We start from the raw sequence: 23,076 nt of genomic DNA, 5'->3' as shown, positions 1-23,076 counted from the left end.
CACAATCAGATGAGCTCCTGCATTTTTCAGCATTTTCTTTAAAAAAGATAGATTAGGAGTTAGATAAACTTGGATTTTTTTGTCAGGAACACATACTGGATTCTACCCTCTACAACATAACCCCCACTTCAAATCAAAACTTAAAACCTACAACCTGATTTTGGACGGAATTACGGAATCACCTGGAAGGTTCACAACTACCAAGATTTATTCTCTATACAGCAAATTCTCTGGAAAAAACAACAGAAACCTGGAAAACCCCATCCAACCTGGAACTGAGTGAGTAATGCTTAGTCCGAAACTATATTTTAAAAGCCAAAAGCCAAGAAGAAAAATACAAAACATTACTTTATAAGGACTGAATTCTAACATAATTCTGCCAAGCTTGATACAGCTTCAACTAGTACTGACGTGTCAAGTGAGAGGTGTCAAAGCCCATTAGCCCAACAATGGCAGGAGAGTCACACAGTCTACCCCAACCAAATGGAGAGGCCTTAGAGGCTCCCTCCCGCTGTTCAGAGGTAATTAAAATACAGTACCCTTTGCATGTAAAGAATGATAAGTCAAGAAAAGATTACAAAATGAAGCTCCTTATGGAAAATCAAGAGACACTTTTTGCTGACTATTACAAAAATGGGAACATCAGCAACCTTATCTTCCACACAAACCATCCCCTGGCATGGCACAGTGCTATATTAGCACACTACCCCTTTGTTAAGAGAGGGGGTTAACGAGGGCTGGAAACTCAGAATACTTGATAACGAGGACTCTGAGTCAAGTAATATTAATATCTATAAGTCCGGAACAGTGATGGTACAAAGTAACCCCAAACAGTTTCAGCTGGACTTTCACCTAATCAAAGAATTAGCCCAGCAGGAGAAGCTCTCCCTTGATAAAGATACCCCCACACCGAGCGGGTCAGACCAGACCTCTTCACTATGTAACCCCACAGACGAGCAACCCCCAGCGGAGAGTCAACCCCCCAACACAGATTATCACTCCCTCATTGAAATGAAGGACAAATTCACCCAGCTGGAGATAAGACAGGTGGAGCTGGAACAGCAGGTGATCACACTTCAGTCAGCACAGACCCAGACAACAGCCCAGCACAACAACAGCCCCTTAACCAGACCAGGAGAGCTGGAGGTGGACAGAGACATATCTGCACTTTGGACAGTGGTGAGACAAATACAACAGGAGAAGAGGAGCAGAACAGAGCACTAGAGGAGAGTATCAGACTGCTGGTGGAGGAGAGGTTGAGGGGGATGGAGGAGAGGGGGATGAGGGGGATGGAGGAGAGGTTGAGGGGGACGGCGTGTGACAGAGAACAACCCACTAGAGAGGTGGCCACCCCACAGAGGAGCAAGCAGAACAGCCCACCTCAGCACCCAACAAAAGTCTCGACACCACAGCAGAACAGACAAATGAAGAACCCCAAGCCCGCCGGCTCTCACCCCTCTGAGCACCCCCTGTCAGCCACCCTGATAGCCCTTCTGATAACCCCCACACCCACTGAGGACAAACACAAGACACAGATTGTACTACTTATGGACTCAAATGGGAAATATATAGAAGAAAAAAAAACTTTTTCCCAAACACAGTGTATCTAAACTCTGGTGTCCAAACACCCAGAGCGCCCTAGACCTTCTGTCTGAGGCCAAACTAGGCTCACCCAGCCACATAATAATACACACAGGCACAAACGACCTGAGGGCACAACAGGAAAGAGTGGCCACAGCACTGAAGGGAGTGATTGAAAAGGCTTCTTCTACTTTCCCCAACGCACAAGTGGTTATCTCCACCCTGCTACCACGAAAAGACTTCCACCCTGCCACAATACAGCGGGTAAACGCAAGTATTTCCCGTGACTGTGCCTCAAAACCAAACGTTTTCCTGGCCCACCACTCCACCCTGGACTTGAACAGCCTCTATGACCAGGTCCACCTCTACAAGGCAGCAGTGCCCATCTTTGCCCGAACTCTAAAGGACATCGCTCTCAAACGTATCCCCAACACTTCACACAGGAGCAACAGATCAATAGACACCCCACCCAGACCAGCGAGACACCCTCCCAGACCTGCAGGACCCCCCCGGACCTACACATAGAGGACCCACGCCAAGAGGAATTACACCCAGACCACCGCACACCCAGACACATCCACACCCCTACCCCCACCAATCAACACCCCCCCACGTCAACCATGCCCACACCCCATTTAGGCCCCCTCAGATCAGACCTATGCCACTCCTGCCCACCCCATGCACCCCACCCCGCAAAGAGGGCCTCAACATGGAAGCCACACATACGCCCAGGTAGTGAGCGGGCAAACAGTCCCAACCCCCACTCTCACACTCGCCCAAGCCAATGGCATGTACCAGATGCTCAGCAGACTCTGCTCACACTTACTGGCCTGAGGCCAAACCACAACCAACAACATTGGACACTTTATGGAACAAAAGCCTTTACTATTTCATCCTGGAATATCCAAGGCCTGAGGTCATCTGCCTTTGGCCTGAAGAGCAGAAACCCGGACTTCACCAAAGAAATCGGTAATACAGACATTGTCATCCTGCAAGAAACCTGGTATAGAGGAGACAGACCCACTGGATGCCCTCTAGGTTACAGAGAGCTGGTAGTCCCATCCACCAAACTACCAGGTGTGAAACAGGGAAGGGACTCGGGGGGTATGCTAATTTGGTATAGAGCAGACCTAACTCACTCCATTAAATTAATCAAAACAGGAACATTCTACATTTGGCTAGAAATTCAAAAGGAAATTATTCTAACAGAGAAAAATGTCCTCCTGTGTGCTACCTATATCCCCCCACTAGAATCCCCATATTTTAATGAAGACAGCTTCTCCATCCTGGAGGGGAAATCAATCACTTCCAGGCCCAGGGACATGTACTAGTCTGTGGCGACCTAAATGCCAGAACCGGACAAGAACCTGACACCCTCAGCACACAGGGGGACAAACACCTGCCTGGAGGTGACAGCATTCCCTCCCCCGTATGCCCCCCTAGGCACAACTATGACAACATAACCAACAAAAACGGGTCACAACTCCTGCAGCTCTGTCGCACGCTGGGTATGTACATAGTCAATGGTAGGCTTCGAGGGGACTCCTATGGTAGGTACACCTATAGCTCATCTCTTGGCAGTAGTACTGTAGACTACTTTATCACTGACCTCAACCCAGAGTCTCTCAGAGCGTTCACAGTCAGCCCACTGACACCCCTATCAGACCACAGCAAAATCACAGTCTACCTAAACAGAGCAATACTCAATCATGAGGCATCAAAGCCAAAGGAACTGAGTAACATTGAGAAATGCTATAGATGGAAGGAATGCAGTTTGGAAACCTACCAAAAAACAATTAGGCAACAACAAATTCAATCCCTTTTAGACAATTTCCTGGGTAAAACGTTCCACTGTAATAGTGAAGGTGTAAACTTGGCAGTAGAAAATCTTAACAGTATATTTGACCTCTCAGCTTCCCTATCAAATCTAAAAATCTCAAATAGAAAACCGAAGAAAATTAACAACAATGACAAATGGTTTGATGAAGAATGCAAAAATCTAAGAAAGAAATTGAGAAACCTGTCCAACCAAAAACATAGAGACCCGGAAAACCTGAGTCTACGCCTTCACTATGGTGAATCACTAAAACAATACAGAAATACACTACGGAAAAAGAAGGAACAGCATGTCAGAAATCAGCTCAATGTAATTGAAGAATCCATAGACTCTAACCACTTCTGGGAAAATTGGAAAACACTAAACAAACAACAACACGAAGAATTATCTATCCAAAATGGAGATGTATGGGTAAACCACTTCTCCAATCTTTTTGGCTCTATAACAAAGAATAAAGAGCAAAAACATATACATGATCAAATACAGATCTTAGAATCAACTATTAAAGACTACCAGAACCCACTGGATTCTCCAATTACATTGAATGAGTTACAGGACAAAATAAAAACCCTCCAACCCAAAAAGGCCTGTGGTGTTGATGGTATCCTCAATGAAATGATCAAATATACAGACAACAAATTCCAATTGGCTATACTAAAACTCTTTAACATCATCCTTAGCTCTGGCATCTTCCCCAATATTTGGAACCAAGGACTGATCACCCCAATCCACAAAAATGGAGACAAATTTGACCCCAATAACTACCGTGGAATATGCGTCAACATTAACCTTGGGAAAATCCTCTGCATTATCATTAACAGCAGACTCGTGCACTTCCTCAATGAAAACAATGTACTGAGCAAATGTCAAATTGGCTTTTTACCAAATTACCGTACAACAGACCATGTATTCACCCTGCACACCCTAATTGACAACCAAACAAACCAAAACAAAGGCAAAGTCTTCTCATGCTTTGTTGATTTCAAAAAAGCCTTCGACTCAATTTGGCATGAGGGTCTGCTATACAAACTGATGGAAAGTGGTGTTGGGGGTAAAACATACGACATCATAAAATCCATGTACACAAACAACAAGTGTGCGGTTAAAATTGGCAAAAAACACACAAATTTCTTCACACAGGGTCGTGGGGTTAGACAGGGATGCAGCTTAAGCCCCACCCTCTTCAACATATATATCAACGAACTGGCACGGGCACTAGAAAAGTCTGCAGCACCCGGCCTCACCCTACTGGAATCTGAAGTCAAATGTCTGCTGTTTGCTGATGATCTGGTGCTTCTGTCACCAACCAAGGAGGGCCTACAGCAGCACCTAGATCTTATGCACAGATTCTGTCAGACCTGGGCCCTGACAGTAAATCTCAGTAAGACCAAAATAATGGTGTTCCAAAAAGGTCCAGTCACCAGGACCACAAATACAAATTCCATCTAGACACTGTTGCCCTAGAGCACACAAAAAACTATACATACCTTGGCCTAAACATCAGCGCCACAGGTAACTTCCACAAAGCTGTGAACGATCTGAGAGACAAGGCAAGAAGGGCATTCTATGCCATCAAAAGGAACATAAATTTCAACATACCAATTAGGATTTGGCTAAAAATACTTGAATCAGTCATAGAGCCCATTGCCCTTTATGGTTGTGAGGTCTGGGGTCCGCTCACCAACCAAGACTTTACAAAATGGGACAAACACCAAATTGAGACTCTGCACGCAGAATTCTGCAAAAATATCCTCCGTGTACAACGTAGAACACCAAATAGTGCATGCAGAGCAGAATTAGGCCGATACCCACTAATTATCAAAATCCAGAAAAGAGCTGTTAAATTCTATAACCACCTAAAAGGAAGCGATTCCCAAACCTTCCACAACAAAGCCATCACCTACAGAGAGATGAACCTGGAGAAGAGTCCCTAAGCAAGCTGGTCCTGGGGCTCTGTTCACAAACACAAACACACCCTACAGAGCCCCATGACAGCAGCACAATTAGACCCAACCAAATCATGAGAAAACAAAAAGATAATTACTTGACACATTGGAAAGAATTAACAAAAAAACAGAGCAAACTAGAATGCTATTTGGCCCTACACAGAGAGTACACAGCGGCAGAATACCTGACCACTGTGACTGACCCAAAATTAAGGAAAGCTTTGACTATGTACAGACTCAGCGAGCATAGCCTTGCTATTGAGAAAGGCCGCCGTAGGCAGACATGGCTCTCAAGAGAAGACAGGCTATGTGCTCACTGCCCACAAAATGAGGTGGAAACTGAGCTGCACTTCCTAACCTCCTGCCCAATGTATGACCATATTAGAGAGACATATTTCCCTCAGATTACACAGATCCACAAAGAATTCGAAAACAAATCCAATTTTGAAAACTCCCATATCTACTGGGTGAAATTCCACAGTGTGCCATCAGAGCAGCAAGATTTGTGACCTGTTGCCACGAGAAAAGGGCAACCAGTGAGGAACAAGCACCATTGTAAATACAACCCATATCTATGCTTATTTATTTTATCTTGTGTCCTTTCAAATTCGTACCTTGTAAAAACACTGTATATATATATATAATATGACATTTTCAATGTCTTTATTGTTTTGAAACTTCTGTATGTGTGATGTCTACTGTTAATTTTTATTGTTTACCTTACTTGCTTTGGCAATGTTAACACATGTTTCCCATGCCAATAAAGCCCCTTGAATTGAAGAGAGAGAGAGAGAGAGAGAGAGAGAGAGAGAGAGAGAGAGAGAGAGAGAGAGAGAGAGAGAGAGAGAGAGAGAGAGAGAGAGAGAGAGAGAGAGAGAGAGAGAGAGAGAGAGAGAGAGAGAGAGAGAGAGAGAGAGAGAGAGAGAGAGAGAAGCAGTGGAGTAGTCATATAGCACGACGTGTACGTAGCCACACAGTGGATGTAATACTGTTATTAGTACAGACAGGCTGGCAACAAACCCTGCCATGACTGATGTCACCTTAGAATAGAACAAGTCCACTAAATAAAATATCTGAAATGAAAACAGCACATCTCAGAAGGTAAAATGCATCCTAAGTGAGAAAGCCTTGGCCATGACACTCATAATGAACAAACAGGAATTTGTCTTTTCTCCATTACCACCCCCCCCCCCCCATCCCCCAATGCTACTTCAATAGCACTCTCTGAATGCTTTCCTTTGTTGAGGAAAACCAACAGGCTCTTCCATCTCATTGGCGTATTGCAAAAACAAGGCATTTAGAATAGCCTTGAATATGAACTATACTATGAAATTTGAATGAACACAGAACTGTGGAAAGATACTGTAGGATATGAAATGGGTTTCCTTCCACTGAGAGGTTGTTTTACAGTTATTAACCAGGTTAATGTACTCCAGACATCCAGAGCTCACGTAATGCAATTATTACAAAACGGAGGAGACATTAATGAAGCTAATGGAATCGTGTCCGAAGCTAACGGATGAATCACTACAAAGCAGGCCGTCATTGTAAATAAGAATTTGTTCTTAACTGACTTTCCTACTTAAATAAAGGTTAAATACATTTTTAAAAAGCAGCCTGGAATGGATTGCAGTGACACATAAAAAAATAGAGGAAGAATGTGAAGAAACTAGTTCTACCATTGTATGTCAGGTCTGGTAGTGTGAAAGCAAAAAATAAAGAATATCCGTGCAAATGGACCAATAAAGCAAGTATTGTATTGTGTTGTTTAGTATTCTGCGGTTTTAACCAATCAGCATTCAGGATTAGAGGCACCCGTCATATAAATTCTATTGTATTCTAGCTCTCATACGGAATATCCTATGGACACTATTAATGACAGATACACTGCTGTGCCAGAGTTGTAAGCTACCTTCTTCACCCCAGAATGTTTTAGACATGAAAGCTTTTCAAAATACATTATTATCCAGAAAGAAAAGAAGGCCAGATCAAGCATAATCATCCTTTCATCTTTTTCTAAAGAGGTTTTTCCGAGCTGTTTCAACCAAACTAGTTTTTCAAGAGAAATGTTACACACCGGTTCAAAAGTTTTAGTGTTTCCTTCAGAGTCCCCACTCTGCCAATGTCTCTTCCCAGTACCCAGCACCCAGCGCCATCCCCTCTACTCTCCTACCATGTCCCGGTGCTCCAGGCTGGCATTGTTGGCCAGCAGCTCCTTCACCACCTCCACATGGCCCTCCTTAGCCGCCGAGATCAGCGCCGTCCAGCAGTCCTGTTGACGGGCAGAACACACAGGGGTTACACTGGGTCGCCACGGAAACCCCAATCACGTCGTGGCTCCACAATGCTGTACCTACCAGCTGGTCGTACCAGGTGCTCATGGATGCAGGGTGCAGACAGTTAGTGTCAGACAGAGAAAAGAGAGAGAGAGAGAGGGAGACGGTGCCCAGGTCTGGTCAGTCTCACTCAGTCTAGTGTAGTGAGAGTCTGAGTGTGTGTGTGTGTGTGGTTTAGTAAGAGGTTGAGAGAGTGTGTGTGTGTGTGTGTGTGTGTGTGTGTGGGTGTGTTGATGGAGACAGCAGATCTATACCCTGTCATTTACTCTAACTGAGGCCTGAGGCATTCTACAGGTGTTCATTATGGGGCTCTGTATTACCCCAACCACAGTGTGGTGAGTTCTGCAGCCTGGACACTAAGACCTCTGTGCCATGTCTGAATAATGTGGCTAAAACAACACTAAACCTCAAAGCCATGGTCTAACTACCATTTGGTGTGTGTGTGTGCGCGCGTCTGTGTATGCGAGCCTGTGTGTATGCGTGTCTGTTTACCACGTCATCCAGATTGACATTGGCTCCCCTCCTGAGGAGCTCCTGGACCATCTCTAGGCTGCCCTGCTCTGATGCCATCATGAGGAGAGTCTGACCATTCTGAGGAGACAGAGACAGAGAGACAGAGAGAGAGAGAGAAAGAGAATAGAGAGAGAAAAGAGAGAGAAGAGAGAGAGAAGAGAGCGAAGAGAAAGACACAAACAGTTATCAATCACACCGAAGTAGCCTAACTACTAAGCCCAGATTTCATTGGAGCATCACTTTAATATGATGATATAATTAAGCAATAAGGCCCGACAAGGTGTGAGATATGGCCAATATACCACGGCTAAGGGCTGTTCTTATGCACAACGTAACGCGGAGTGGCTGGATACAGCCCTTAGCTGTGGTATATTTGCCATATACCACAAACTCCGGGGTACCTTATTGCTATTATAAACTGGTTAGCAATATAATTAGAGCAGTAAAAAGTGTTAAATATGTGGAGGTTGGATTATTTGGTAGATTTAACCGATCACACAGCCAGTCCAATTCTGATATTTTTCCACTAATCACATCAGATCTTCTCATATCAATTCATTTTCAGAAAATAATATCAGAATTGGGCTGCCTGTCTAAAAAACAATCAGCATCCAGGATTTAAAATACCTGTTTTAAAATCTTAAATAAAATCTCTCAGGCTTCATCCGTACTACAACGGTGGATATTGCTCTAGCATGCTTGTTGCTGTGTGTGCATGTCACATATGGCTTGTGGCTGAACTCTTCATTGAGACAGTGTTAAAGGAGAAGTTCACCCACTTTTACATATGGCCTTATTTTCATTCTTTCTGTGCTAGTAGTTGATCCACGAAACTGTTTTTTTAAATATTTTGTTTCATTAATCTCACATTTTGCTGAGTCATCGCTTGCCATTGACTACAATGCATTATGTAAATGTGCCTAAAGCATGTTATGAAACACTCCAAACCAACTCCTATTACATCACAATCTCACTCTAGATAATATCTCTGCACTAAATAAGGCCACATTTAAAAACGGGTGAAATTCCCCTTTAATGTATACTTAGCAGTGCCTTCCACTCACCTCGCTCCTGCTGTCCACCTCCTTGAACTTGTCCAGGTGGGCTTTGATGGCCGGCACGTTGTTCTCCTCCACGTAGCTGAACAGGTTCTGGATGGCCAGAGAGCTGCTGGTGTCCATGGCTACGCCTCACCGCCACAACTGAGGAACACAAAGAGAGGGGTTATTATGACACATAAGCTTGGCTGGCACAGTAGCTGGCTGGACATATTTGAAGCTCATGTTCATAAGAACATCATAACAAAACCCATTCATAAGCCAGAAGGTAGTGCGTATGGCCCAGTACATCACTGGGTCCAAGCTTTCTGCCATCCAAGACCTCTATACCAGACAGTGTCAAAGGAAGGCCCTAAAAATTGTCAAAGACTCCAGCCACCCTAGTCATAGACTGTTCTCTCTGCTATCTCACGGCTTGAGGTACCGGAGCGCAAAGTCAACGTCTAAAAGGCTTCGTAACAGCTTCTACCCCCAAGCCATAAGACTCCTGAACAACTAATCAAGGGCTACCCAGACCCCTCTTTTATGTTGCTGCTACTCTCTGTTTATAATCTATGACCAGTCACTTGAACTCTACCTACATGTACATATTACCTCAATTACCTCAATTAACCGGTGCCTCTGCAGATTGTACCGTTACCCCTGTATATGCAGTGCCTTGCGAAAGTATTCGGCCCCCTTGAACTTTGCAACCTTTTGCCACATTTCAGGCTTCAAATATAAAGATATAAAACTGTATTTTTTTGTGAAGAATCAACAACAAGTGGGACACAATCATGAAATGGAACGACATTTATTGGATATTTCAAACCTTTTTAACAAATCAAAAACTGAAAAATTGGGCGTGCAAAATTATTCAGCCCCTTTACTTTCAGTGCAGCAAACTCTCTCCAGAAGTTCAGTGAGGATCTCTGAATGATCCAATGTTGACCTAAATGACTAATGATGATAAATACAATCCACCTGTGTGTAATCAAGTCTCCGTATAAATGCACCTGCACTGTGATAGAGGTCCGTTAAAAGCGCAGAGAGCATCATGAAGAACAAGGAACACACCAGGCAGGTCCGAGATACTGTTGTGAAGAAGTTTAAAGCCGGATTTGGATACAAAAAGATTTCCCAAGCTTTAAACATCCCAAGGAGGACTGTGTAAGCGATAATATTGAAATGGAAGGAGTATCAGACCACTGCAAATCTACCAAGACCTGGCCGTCCCTCTAAACTTTCAGCTCATACAAGGAGAAGACTGATCAGAGATGCAGCCAAGAGGCCCATGATCACTCTGGATGAACTGCAGAGATCTACAGCTGAGGTGGGAGACTCTGTCCATAGGACAACAATCAGTCGTATATTGCACAAATCTGGCCTTTATGGAAGAGTGGCAAGAAGAAAGCCATTTCTTAAAGATATCCATAAAAAGTGTCGTTTAAAGTGTGCCACAAGCCACCTGGGAGACACACCAAACATGTGGAAGAAGGTGCTCTGGTCAGATGAAACCAAAATGGAACTTTTTGGCAACAATGCAAAACGTTATGTTTGGCATAAAAGCAACACAGCTCATTACCCTGAACACACCATCCCCACTGTCAAACATGGTGGTGGCAGCATCATGGTTTGGGCCTGCTTTTCTTCAGCAGGGACAGGGAAGATGGTTAAAAATGATGGGAAGATGGATGGAGCCAAATACAGGACCATCCTGGAAGAAAACCTGATGGAGTCTGCAAAAGACCTGAGACTGGGACAGAGATTTGTCTTCCAACAAGACAATGATCCAAAACATAAAGCAAAATCTACAATGGAATGGTTCAAAAATAAACATATCCAGGTGTTAGAATGGCCAAGTCAAAGTCCAGACCTGAATCCAATCGAGAATCTGTGGAAAGAACTGAAAACTGCTGTTCACAAATGCTCTCCATCCAACCTCACTGAGCTCGAGCTGTTTTGCAAGGAGGAATGGGAAAGAATTTCAGTCTCTCGATGTGCAAAACTGATAGAGACATACCCCAAGCGACTTACAGCTGTAATCACAGCAAAAGGTGGCGCTACAAAGTATTAACTTAAAGGGGCTGAATAATTTTGCACGGCCAATTTTTCCGTTTTTGATTTGTTAAAAAAGTTTGAAATATCCAATAAATGTCGTTCCACTTCATGATTGTGTCCCACTTGTTGTTGATTCTTCACAAAAAAACACAGTTTTATATCTTTATGTTTGAAGCCTGAAATGTGGCAAAAGGTCGCAAAGTTCAAGGGGGCCGAATACTTTCGCAAGGCACTGTAGCTTCATTATTTGTTACTTTTATTTTCAATTTTTTACTTGTCTATTTTACTTGTCCAAAAGGATGAAACAGCGTCTGTGCCACCAGTAAGTACAGATAGCTGTTAGCCAGCCTGCTAGCTTAGTGGAGTCTGCCACTAGCACAGTCAGTGTAGTCAGCTCAGCTATCCCCATTGAGACTGTGTCTGTGCCTCGACCAAGGTTGGGCAAAACTAAACATGGCGGTGATCGCCTTAGCAATCTCACTGGAATAAAGACCTCCTCCTTTCCTGAAATTATTGAAAGAAATTGTGATACCGCACATCTCACAATAGGGCTACTTAATGTTAGATCCCTCACTTCCGAGGCAGTTATAGTGAATGAACTAATCACTGATCATAATCATGATGTGATTGGCCTGACTGAAACACGGCTTAAGCCTGATGAATTTACAGTGTTAAATGAGATCTCACCTCCTGGTTACACTAGTGACCATATCCCCCGCGCATCCTGAAAAGGTGGACGTGTTGCTAACATTTATGATAGCAAATTTCAATTTACCCCCCAAAAAATGTTTTGTCTTTTGATCTTCTAATCATGAAATCTGTGCAGCCTACTCAATCACTTTTTAGAGCTACTGTTTACAGACCTCCTGGGCCATATACAGCGTTCCTCACTGAGTTCCCTGAATTCCTATCGGACCTTGTAGTCATGGCAGATAATATTCACATTTTTGGTGACTATTCACATGGAAAAGTCCACAGACCCACTCCAAAAGGCTTTCGGAGCCATCATCGACCCAGTGGGTTTTGTCCAACATGACTCCGGACCTACTCAATGCCACAGTCATACTCTGGACCTAGTTTTGTCCCGTGGAATAAATGTTGTGGATCTTAATGTTTTTCCTCATGATCACCATTTTATTACGTTTGCAATCGCAACAAATAATCTGCTCAGACCCCAACCAAGGATCATCAAAAGTCGTGCTATAAATTCTTGGACAACCCAAAGATTCCTAGATGCCCTTCCAGACTCCCTCCGCCTACCCAAGGACGTCAGAGTACAAAAATCAAAAATAACCACCTAACTGAGGAACTCAATTTAACCTTGCACAATACCCTAGATGCAGTCGCACCCCTAAAAACATTTGTCATAAGAAACTAGTTCCCTGGTACACAGAAAATACCCGAGCTCTGAAGCAAGCTTCCAGAAAATTGGAATGGAAATGGCGCCACACCAAACTGGAAGTCTTCCGACTAGCTTGGAAAGACAGTAGCGTGCAGTATCGAAGAGCCCTCACTGCTGCTCGATCATCCTATTTTTCAAACTTAATTGAGGAAAATACCTAGGATCAAGGGAGATACTCAAGTGTTTTAGTACTATATGTATTGACACAATGATGAAAATAATCATGGCTTCAAGCTGCATACTGCTGCCCTATTACAACTAAACTACTGAAAGAGCTGCTTCCTGTGCTTGACCCTCCGATTTTGAACATAATAAATGGCTCTCTATCCACCAGATGTGTACCAAACTCACTAAAAATGGCAGTAATAAAGCCTCTCTTGAAAAACTATTGGCCTATATCGAATCTCCCATTCCTTTCAATTTTTTTAGAGAAAGCTGTTGCGCAGCAACTTGCTGAAGACAAACAATGTATACGAAACGCTTCAGTCTGGTTTTAGACCCCGTCACAGCACGGAGACTGCACTTGTGAAGGTGGTAAATTACCTTTTAATAATGGCATCAGACCGAGGCTCTGCATCTGTCCTCGTGCTCCTAGACATTAGTGCTGCTTTTGATACCATTGATCACCACATTATTTTGTAGAGATTGGAAACCCAAATTGGTCTACACGGACAAGTTCTGGCCTGGTTTAGATCTTATCTGTCGGAAAAATATCAGTTTGTCTCTGTGGAGGGTTTGTCCTCTGACAAATCAACTGTAAATGTTGGTGTTCCTCAAGGTTCCATTTTAGGACCACTATTGTTTTCACTGTATATTTTACCTCTTGGTGATGTCATTCAGAAACATAATGTTAACTTCCACTGCTAGGCAGATGACACACAGCTGTACATTTCGATGAAACATGGTGAAGCCTATCTCTCTGATTTGGTCCTGCCGTACATACCTACACGTACGCTACGGTCACAAGACGCAGGCCTCCTAATTGTCCCTAGAATTTCTAAGCAAACAGCTGGAGGCAGGGCTTTCTCCTATAGAGCTCCATTTTTATGGAACGGTCTGCCTACCCATGTCAGAGACGCAAACTCGGTCTCAACCTTTAAGTCTTTACTGAAGACTCATCTCTTCAGTGGGGTCATATGATTGAGTGTAGTCTGGCCCAGGAGTGGGAAGGTGAACGGAAAGGCTCTGGAGCAACGAACCGCCCTTGCTGTCTCTGCCTGGCCGGTTCCCCTCTCTCCACTGTGATGCTCTGCCTCTAACCCTATTACAGGGGAGTCATTGGCTTACTGATGCTCTTCCATGCCGTCCTTAGGAGGGGTGCGTCACTTGAGTGGGTTGAGTCACTGAAGTGATCTTCCTGTCTGGGTTTGCGCCCTCTTTTGGTTGTGCCGTGATGGAGATCTTTGTGGACTCTACTCAGCCTTGTTTCAGGATGGGAAGTTGATGGTTGAAGATATCCCTGTAGTGGTATGGGGGCTGTGCTTTGGCAAAGTGGGTGGGGTTATATCCTGCCTGTTTGGCCCTGTCCGGGGGTATTGTCGGATGTGTCCACAATGTCTCCCGACCCCACCTGTCTCAGCCTCCAGTATTTATGCTGCAGTAGTTTGTGTGTCAGGGAGCTAGGGTCAGTCTGTTATATATGGAGTATTTATCCTGTCTTATCTGGTGTTCTGTGTGAATTTAAGTATGCTCTCTCTAATTCTCTCTCGGAGGAGGACCTGAGCCCTAGGACCATGCCCCTGGCCTGATGACTCCTTTCTGTCCCCAGTCCAGGTTTTAGGCTGGGTTTCTGTACAGCACTTTGAAATATCAGCTGATGTAAGAAGGGCTTTAAAAATACATTTGATTTGATTTGATTTAGGCTCTAAAGCACATTCATACATGAGTCAACAACGGCAAGTTGATGTTTTGGTTAAATGTCAGTCAATATGAATGTGTTATGGCTTGTACATACATAGGCTCTAAGCCAAGCAATGTAAAAAATGTGATGTCTGTTGTCCACTCGCTGCTTTCGGTTTTAAAGGATGGTATTTCTTTGAGCTTTAAGCTCAGAAATATTATTAGTTGAAACAATGATCTCACTTGGTGGCAGCAAACAGTGGGAAGTGCAGTTTTTCACTTGCATTTCACATGGACCTAATAAGGAAGGCATAGTACATGAGACTGAGCAGCAGCTCATTATGACAGCAGGCTATGGAGGACATGAGACCGGGCAGCAGCTCATTATGACAGCAGGCTATGGAGGACATGAGACCGGGCAGCAGCTCATTATGACAGCAGGCTATAGAGGACATGAGACCGGGCAGCAGCTCATTATGACAGCAGGCTATGGAGGACATGAGACCGGGCAGCAGCTCATTATGACAGCAGGCTATAGAGGACATGAGACCGGGCAGCAGCTCATTATGACAGCAGGCTATAGAGGACATGAGACCGGGCAGCAGCTCATTATGACAGCAGGCTATAGAGGACATGAGACCGGGCAGCAGCTCATTATGACAGCAGGCTATAGAGGACATGAGAGGGCACAGCTCATTATGACAGCAGGCTATGGAGGACATGAGACCGGGCAGCTCATTATGACAGCAGGCTATAGAGGACATGAGACCGGGCAGCAGCTCATTATGACAGCAGGCTATAGAGGACATGAGACCGGGCAGCAGCTCATTATGACAGCAGGCTATAGAGGACATGAGACCGGGCAGCAGCTCATTATGACAGCAGGCTATAGAGGACATGAGACCGGGCAGCAGCTCATTATGACAGCAGGCTATAGAGGACATGAGACCGGGCAGCAGCTCATTATGACAGCAGGCTATAGAGGACATGAGACCGGGCAGCAGCTCATTATGACAGCAGGCTATAGAGGACATGAGACCGGGCAGCAGCTCATTATGACAGCAGGCTATAGAGGACATGAGACCGGGCAGCAGCTCATTATGACAGCAGGCTATAGAGGACATGAGACCGGGCAGCAGCTCATTATGACAGCAGGCTATAGAGGACATGAGACCGGGCAGCAGCTCATTATGACAGCAGGCTATAGAGGACATGACAGCAGCTCATTATGACAGCAGGCTATAGAGGACATGAGACCGGGCAGCAGCTCATTATGACAGCAGGCTATAGAGGACATGAGACCGGGCAGCAGCTCATTATGACAGCAGGCTATAGAGGACATGAGACCGGGCAGCAGCTCATTATGACAGCAGGCTATAGAGGACATGAGACCGGGCAGCAGCTCATTATGACAGCAGGCTATAGAGGACATGAGACCGGGCAGCAGCTCATTATGACAGCAGGCTATAGAGGACATGAGACCGGGCAGCAGCTCATTATGACAGCAGGCTATGGAGGACATGAGACCGGGCAGCAGCTCATTATGACAGCAGGCTATAGAGGACATGAGACAGCAGCTCATTATGACAGCAGGCTATAGAGGACATGAGACCGGGCAGCAGCTCATTATGACAGCAGGCTATAGGAGGACATGAGACCGGGCAGCAGCTCATTATGACAGCAGGCTATAGAGGACATGAGACCGGGCAGCAGCTCATTATGACAGCAGGCTATAGAGGACATGAGACCGGGCAGCAGCTCATTATGACAGCAGGCTATGGAGGACATGAGACCGGGCAGCAGCTCATTATGACAGCAGGCTTATGACAGAGGACATGAGACCGGGCAGCAGCTCATTATGACAGCAGGCTATGGAGGACATGAGACCGGGCAGCAGCTCATTATGACAGCAGGCTATGGAGGACATGAGACCGGGCAGCAGCTCATTATGACAGCAGGCTATGGAGGACATGAGACCGGGCAGCAGCTCATTATGACAGCAGGCTATGGAGGACATGAGACCGGGCAGCAGCTCATTATGACAGCAGGCTATGGAGGACATGAGACCGGGCAGCAGCTCATTATGACAACAGGCTATGGAGGACATGAGACCGGGCAGCAGCTCATTATGACAACAGGCTATGGAGGACATGAGACCGGGCAGCAGCTCATTATGACAGCAGGCTATGGAGGACATGAGACCGGGCAGCAGCTCATTATGACAGCAGGCTATAGAGGACATGAGACCGGGCAGCAGCTCATTATGACAGCAGGCTATAGAGGACATGAGACCGGGCAGCAGCTCATTATGACAGCAGGCTATGGAGGACATGAGACCAGGCAGCAGCTCATTATGAGACAGCAGGCTATGGAGGACATGAGACCGGGCAGCAGCTCATTATGACAGCAGGCTATGGAGGACATGAGACCGGGCAGCAGCTCATTATGACAACAGGCTATGGAGGACATGAGACCGGGCAGCAGCTCATTATGACAGCAGGCTATGGAGGACATGAGACCGGGCAGCAGCTCATTATGACAGCAGGCTATGGAGGACATGAGACCGGGCAGCAGCTCATTATGACAGCAGGCTATGGAGGACATGAGACCGGGCAGCAGCTCATTATGACAGCAGGCTATAGAGGACATGAGACCGGGCAGCAGCTCATTATGACAGCAGGCTATGGAGGACATGAGACCGGGCAGCAGCTCATTATGACAGCAGGCTATAGAGGACATGAGACCGGGCAGCAGCTCATTATGACAGCAGGCTATAGAGGACATGAGACCGGGCAGCAGCTCATTATGACAGCAGGCTATGGAGGACATGAGACCGGGCAGCAGCTCATTATGACAGCAGGCTATGGAGGACATGAGACCGGGCAGCAGCTCATTATGACAGCAGGCTATGGAGGACATGAGACCGGGCAGCAGCTCATTATGACAACAGGCTATAGAGGACATGAGACCGGGCAGCAGCTCATTATGACAACAGGCTATGGAGGACATGAGACCGGGCAGCAGCTCATTATGACAACAGGCTATAGAGGACATGAGACTGGGCAGCAAAAAATACAGCCCAATACAATACTGAGATAAGCTTCATTGTTGATGGCAAAGAATAGTCCTAAAGCCTGTTAAAAGAAAGATTAGCTAGCTACTTAATTGGCAGTCATGAACCTACTGGCCTATACAGTGTTCCAATGTCTGCTGCTTAGGCTAGGTTATGTCAAAATGTGCTGTCTGTTCTTAACTTTGAATTGCAGGCCTACTTTTCGATCCATTCGTAACCTAAATGTAGTGGTCTATTACACAAGGGTAGGGTTTCGGCCTAACATGCCAATTTCCTTTCACTTTCAGCAATTCTTATGGTCTAATGCTCAAGTCCGAGGCAATGGGACGGTAGACGATCATTGGGCCTTAGACTACATGGCATGATTGACTTGAAATAATACTCCAACAAATGAGAGGGGAAACTTTTAAGGATTGGCTTGGCTAAGTGGAGACTGAGTGTTGCCACGACTTGCAGAACAATGTGGTACACTCTTAGAAAAAAAGGTGCTATGTAAAACCTAAAAGGATTATTTGGCTGTCCCCATTGGAGAACCCTTTGAAGAACCCTTTTTGGTTCTTGGTAGAACCCTTTTGGGTTCCATGTAGAATTCTTTCCAAAGGACTTTACATGGAACTCAAAAGAGTTCTACCGAGAACCAAAAAGGGTTCTACCTAGAACCAAAAAGGGTTCTACATAGAACCAAAAAGGGTTATCCTATGGGCACAGCCCTCTTGGAACCTTTTTTCTAAGAGTGTATGATCAATTAAATACATTTCCAAATTAGCATAATTTGAAGCAAAATTATGAATTTCAACCCAAGACAAAAAAAAGTGACAAAAAGGACTTCATTTGGCAATGCAGCCTGACAATCTATGCCTAAACAAAACATTTTTTATTGAAGACTACAAAAATGTAAATACTGGTTGTAATACGATTGTAAAAAAATAAGCATGTTTTGAGAACCAGTGACTGGCTAAGTTGGTCTGCCACTAAAGAGCAGATGAAGAAATTGAATCAGTCAACACATCTCTATTCAACCTCAATTATCTGCCCATACATAACTCTAAAGAAAGTATGGCTAGGTTAACAGGCTTTGTTTAAAAAAAGGTCTATAATACATTTCCTCCCCGATCAGATCATTCTGTCATACACACAACTGAGTAGAGCCTTTGTTTACAGTTCAGTTGTTGAGGCAACAGGAACCTGCTGAGCTGACACACCCTCATGTGCCTCAGAGGCAGCGCCAAATATTAAACAGTGACACCAGGCAACAATCAATGAACCTTAAGGATTCTCTGCACGTAGTATTGAGTGAGGAGGCTCACCACTTCACCTCATCCACTACCATTGCAAAACAGAAGTCAACAAAAGAAACACCAAGAGGTAGCCTAAGACAAGTATACTAAATAGTCTTAGTAGTACACAGGCCTCAAACATAGCAATGAGCAAAGCAATGAGCAAAGTAATTTAACAAAGAACTAAGTGACTTACCTTTATGTAAAATGTCAGTTTGACTGCACTGAATGGTAATGGTAGTTCTTCCTCTATAGCCTGCTGTTCTTCAAAGCCAAACTGACTGAGTATCAACAAGCGTTGCCGAGGCTCCACATCCCTCCTTGTCCCTGACTGTCATGAATAATTGATGAGCAGGCAGAGCAAGGTCCCAACCCCTCTCCAACACAATAGACACACGCCCCTATTAGCATAAGTGACATGCCCTACTGTTGCAACAATAGAGTTGTATGGGTACAGGCTTTAGATGCGAATGTAGGTATATTTAACTGTTTAGGCTATGCATTCATGTAACAAAAAATAAACAAATTAACGTAGGAATCAACAAGAAAATATAATGAGCATTAATTGTCACTGAATGCATCTTTTGTCAGCTTAAAAAAAATGATGTTTCAATGATGCAACGATCAAATACTAATTGATCAATAAAGATTACTTTCTCATGCACATTTACAACAACAAAAAGTAAGCAAAAAAGTGTTAAAATTTTCACTTGTTTAACACTTTTTTGGCTACTACGTGATTCCATGTGTGTTATTTCATAGTTTTGATGTTTTCACTTTTATTCTACAATGTAGAAAAGAGTCAAAAGAAAAGAAAAACCCTGGAATGAGAAGGTGTGTCTAAACTTTTGACTGGTACTGTAGGTCCAGGTCCAAATGCCACAAGAAGGGCAAGGTTAAAAGGATACTTTTGGATTTTGGAAATGAGGCCAGTTATCGACAGTACTTTCCCAGAGTCAGACAAACTTGTGGATACCATTTTTATGTCTCTGTGTCCTGTATGAAGGAAGTTTGAAGTATACTAAACAAAAATAAATGCAACATGCAACAATTTCAAAGATTTTACTGAGTTACAGTTCACATAAGGAAATCAGTCAATTGAAATAAATATACACTGCTCAAAAAAATAAATGGAACACTAAAATAACACATCCTAGATCTGAATGAATGAAATATTCTTATTGAATACTTTTTTCTTTACATAGTTGAATGTGCTGACAACAAAATCACACAAACATTATCAATGGAAATCAAATTTATCAACCCATGGAGGTCTGGATTTGGAGTCACACTCAAAATTAAAGTGGAAAACCACACTACAGGCTGATCCAACTTTGATGTAATGTCCTGAAAACAAGTCCAAATGAGGCTCAGTAGTGTGTGTGGCCTCCATGTGCCTGTATGACCTCCCTACAATGCCTGGGCATGCTCCTGATGAGGTGGCGGATGGTCTCCTGAGGGATTTCCTCCCAGACCTGGACTAAAGCATCCGCCAATTCCTGGACAGTCTTTGGTGCAACTTGGTGGATGGAGCGAGACATGATGTCCCAGATGTGCTCAATTGGATTCAGGTCTGGGGAACGGACGGGCCAGTCCATAGCATCAATGCCTTCCTCTTGCAGGAACTGCTGACACACTCCAGCCACATGTGGTCTAGCATTGTCTTGCATTAGGAGGAACCCAGGGCCAACCAAACCAGCATATGGTCTCACAAGGGGTCTGAGGATCTCATCTCGGTACCTAATGGCAGTCAGGCTACCGCTGGCGAGCACATGGAGGGCTGTGCGGCCCCCCCAAAAAATGCCACCCCACACCATGACTGACCCACGGTCAGTCCTGCACGGTGTTGGGCTGTAAGCACAACCCCCACCTGTGGACGTCGGGCCCTCATACCACCCTCATGGAGTCTGTTTCTGACCTTTTGAGCAGACACATGCACATTTGTGGCCCGCTGGAGGTAATTTTGCAGGGCTCTGGCAGTGCTCCTCCTGCTCCTCCTTGCACAAAGGCGGAGGTAGCGGTCCTGCTGTTGGGTTGTTGCCCTCCTACGGCCTCCTCCACGTCTCCTGATGTACTGGCCTGTCTCCTGGTAGCGCCTCCATGCTCTGGACACTACGCTGACAGACACAGCAAATCTTCTTGCCACATCTCGCATTGATGTTACCTTGGCTTCTACTGCATTCGCGTGATAGGCAGGCTCCTCGTGGAGTGCAATGAGAGGCAGGTGGTTAGAGCGTTGGACTAGTTAACTGTAGGGTTGCAAGATTGAATCTCCCGAGCTGACAAAGTGAAAATCTGTCGTTCTTCCCCTGAACAAAGCAGTTAATCCACCGTTCCTAGGCCGTCATTGAAAATAAGAATGTGTTCTTAACTGACTTGCCAAGTTAAATAAAGGTATAAATTATTATTATTATTATTTTTATAAATAATAATTAATACCTTTATTTAACTATGCAAGTCAGTTATATATATATATATATATATATATATATATATATATATATAAAATCGTCAAAATCGGCGTCCAAAAATACAGATTTCCAATTGTTATGAAAACTTGAAATCTTCCTTAATAAATCGGCCATTCCGATTAATCGGTCAACCTCTATTCTCTACTAGCAATTTCCTTCAAACTGCACACATAGACCTAGAAATGGTATCCACAAGTTCATCTGACACTGGGGTAGTAGATAAAGGGCCTCATTGCCAAAATCCTTAAGACTATCTCCCGACATCAACCTCATACCTCTGCTATGTGTGCACTGCTGGCGGGAGAGATTAAGTTCCAAGATCTCTAAATGTAACCAGTAAGCTCGTTATAGCCTGTCTGTGGAGGTGAAACTGCTGAGGATATGTTTCCATGGGATGTGTTGCTCACAACAAGGTCGTATTTCTGGAACAGCAGAGGGACAAGGGTCAAACAGCTTAGAATAAAATGTATCTGAATACAGCCTATGTACAGAGAAATATAGCCTGAATACAGCCTATGTACAGAGAAATATAGCCTGAATACAGCCTATGTACAGAGAAATATAGCCTGAATACAGCCTATGTACAGAGAAATATAGCCTGAATACAGCCTATGTACAGAGAAATATAGCCTGAATACAGCCTATGTACAGAGAAATATTTCTTCATTGGGTCAAGGCGTAACATATAAATTAAGAATCATAGTAGCATCACAGCGCCAGCTGTGTCACCAGAGACTCTGGGTTCGAGCCCAGGCTCTGTCGCAGCCAGCCGCGACCGGGTGTCCGTGGGGCGACACACAATTGGCCTAGCGTCATCCGGGTTAGGGAGGGTTTGGCCGGTAGGGATGTCCTTGTCTCTTCGCGCACCAGCGACTCCTGTGGCGGGCCGGGCACAGTGCACGCTAACCAAGGTTGCCAGGTGCACAGTGTTTCCTCCGACACATTGGTGCGGCTGGCTTCTGGGTTGGATGCGCGCTGTGTTAAGAAGCAGTGCGGCTTGGTTGGGTTGTGTATTGGAGGACACATGGCTTTCAACCTTCGTCTCTCCCGAGCTCGTACGGGAGTTGTAGCGATGAGACAAGATAGTAGCTACTAACAATTGGATACCACGAAATTGGGGAGAAAAAGGGGGTGTAAAAAAATCATAGTAGACTAGGCAATATAATGGCAGGGCTCTACACTGAAATGTTTTTCAAGGAGGACACGTGCTCCTAAGCTGAAAAATGTAGGAGCTAGAGGTCGACCGGTTAATTAGGGCTGATTTCAAGTTATAACAATCGGTAATCTGCATTTTTGGATGCCGATTATGGCCGATTATATTGCAATCCACGAGGAGACTGCCTGGCAGGCTGACCACCTGTTACGCGAGTGCAGCAAGGAGCCATGGTAAGCTGCTAGCTAGCATTAAACGTATCTCATAAAAAACAATACATTTTAACATAATCACTAGTTAACAAACACATGGTTGATGATATTACTAGTTTTACTGGCTTGTCCTGCGTTGCATATAATCAATGTGGTGCCTGAAATTGTGTTACTTCTCTTGCGTTCAGTGTAAGCAGTGTATGCAGCAGTTTGGGTCGCCTGGCTTGTTGCGAACTGTGTGAAGACCATTCTTCCAAACAAAGACTGTAATTCATTTTCCAGAACTTTACATAATTATGACATAACATTGAAGGTTGTGCAATGTAACAGCAATATTT

At 44.6% G+C, this 23,076-nt stretch overlaps 1 protein-coding gene across 1 annotated transcript in view; it reads right to left on the bottom strand.

Annotated features, from left to right (window-relative positions):
• Positions 1 to 23,076, bottom strand: part of LOC135507514 (kinase D-interacting substrate of 220 kDa B-like) — a 114,317-nt gene that overhangs the window by 86,091 nt on the left and 5,150 nt on the right. Inside the window, exons 2-5 of the mRNA XM_064927024.1 lie at positions 9,278 to 9,415; positions 8,193 to 8,291; positions 7,529 to 7,636; positions 1,455 to 1,512 (exon numbers count right to left, since the gene is read on the bottom strand). Coding sequence (XP_064783096.1) covers positions 1,455 to 1,512; positions 7,529 to 7,636; positions 8,193 to 8,291; positions 9,278 to 9,394 — 382 coding nt within the window. The 5' untranslated portion in view covers positions 9,395 to 9,415. The remainder of the gene's footprint in view (positions 1 to 1,454; positions 1,513 to 7,528; positions 7,637 to 8,192; positions 8,292 to 9,277; positions 9,416 to 23,076) is intronic.

This window comes from Oncorhynchus masou, chromosome 21 (genome assembly GCF_036934945.1).
Source record: "Oncorhynchus masou masou isolate Uvic2021 chromosome 21, UVic_Omas_1.1, whole genome shotgun sequence".
Taxonomy (NCBI): Eukaryota; Metazoa; Chordata; class Actinopteri; order Salmoniformes; family Salmonidae; genus Oncorhynchus; species Oncorhynchus masou.
Note: the sequence above shows the minus strand (reverse complement) of the source record. Positions and strands in the feature narration are given on the sequence as shown.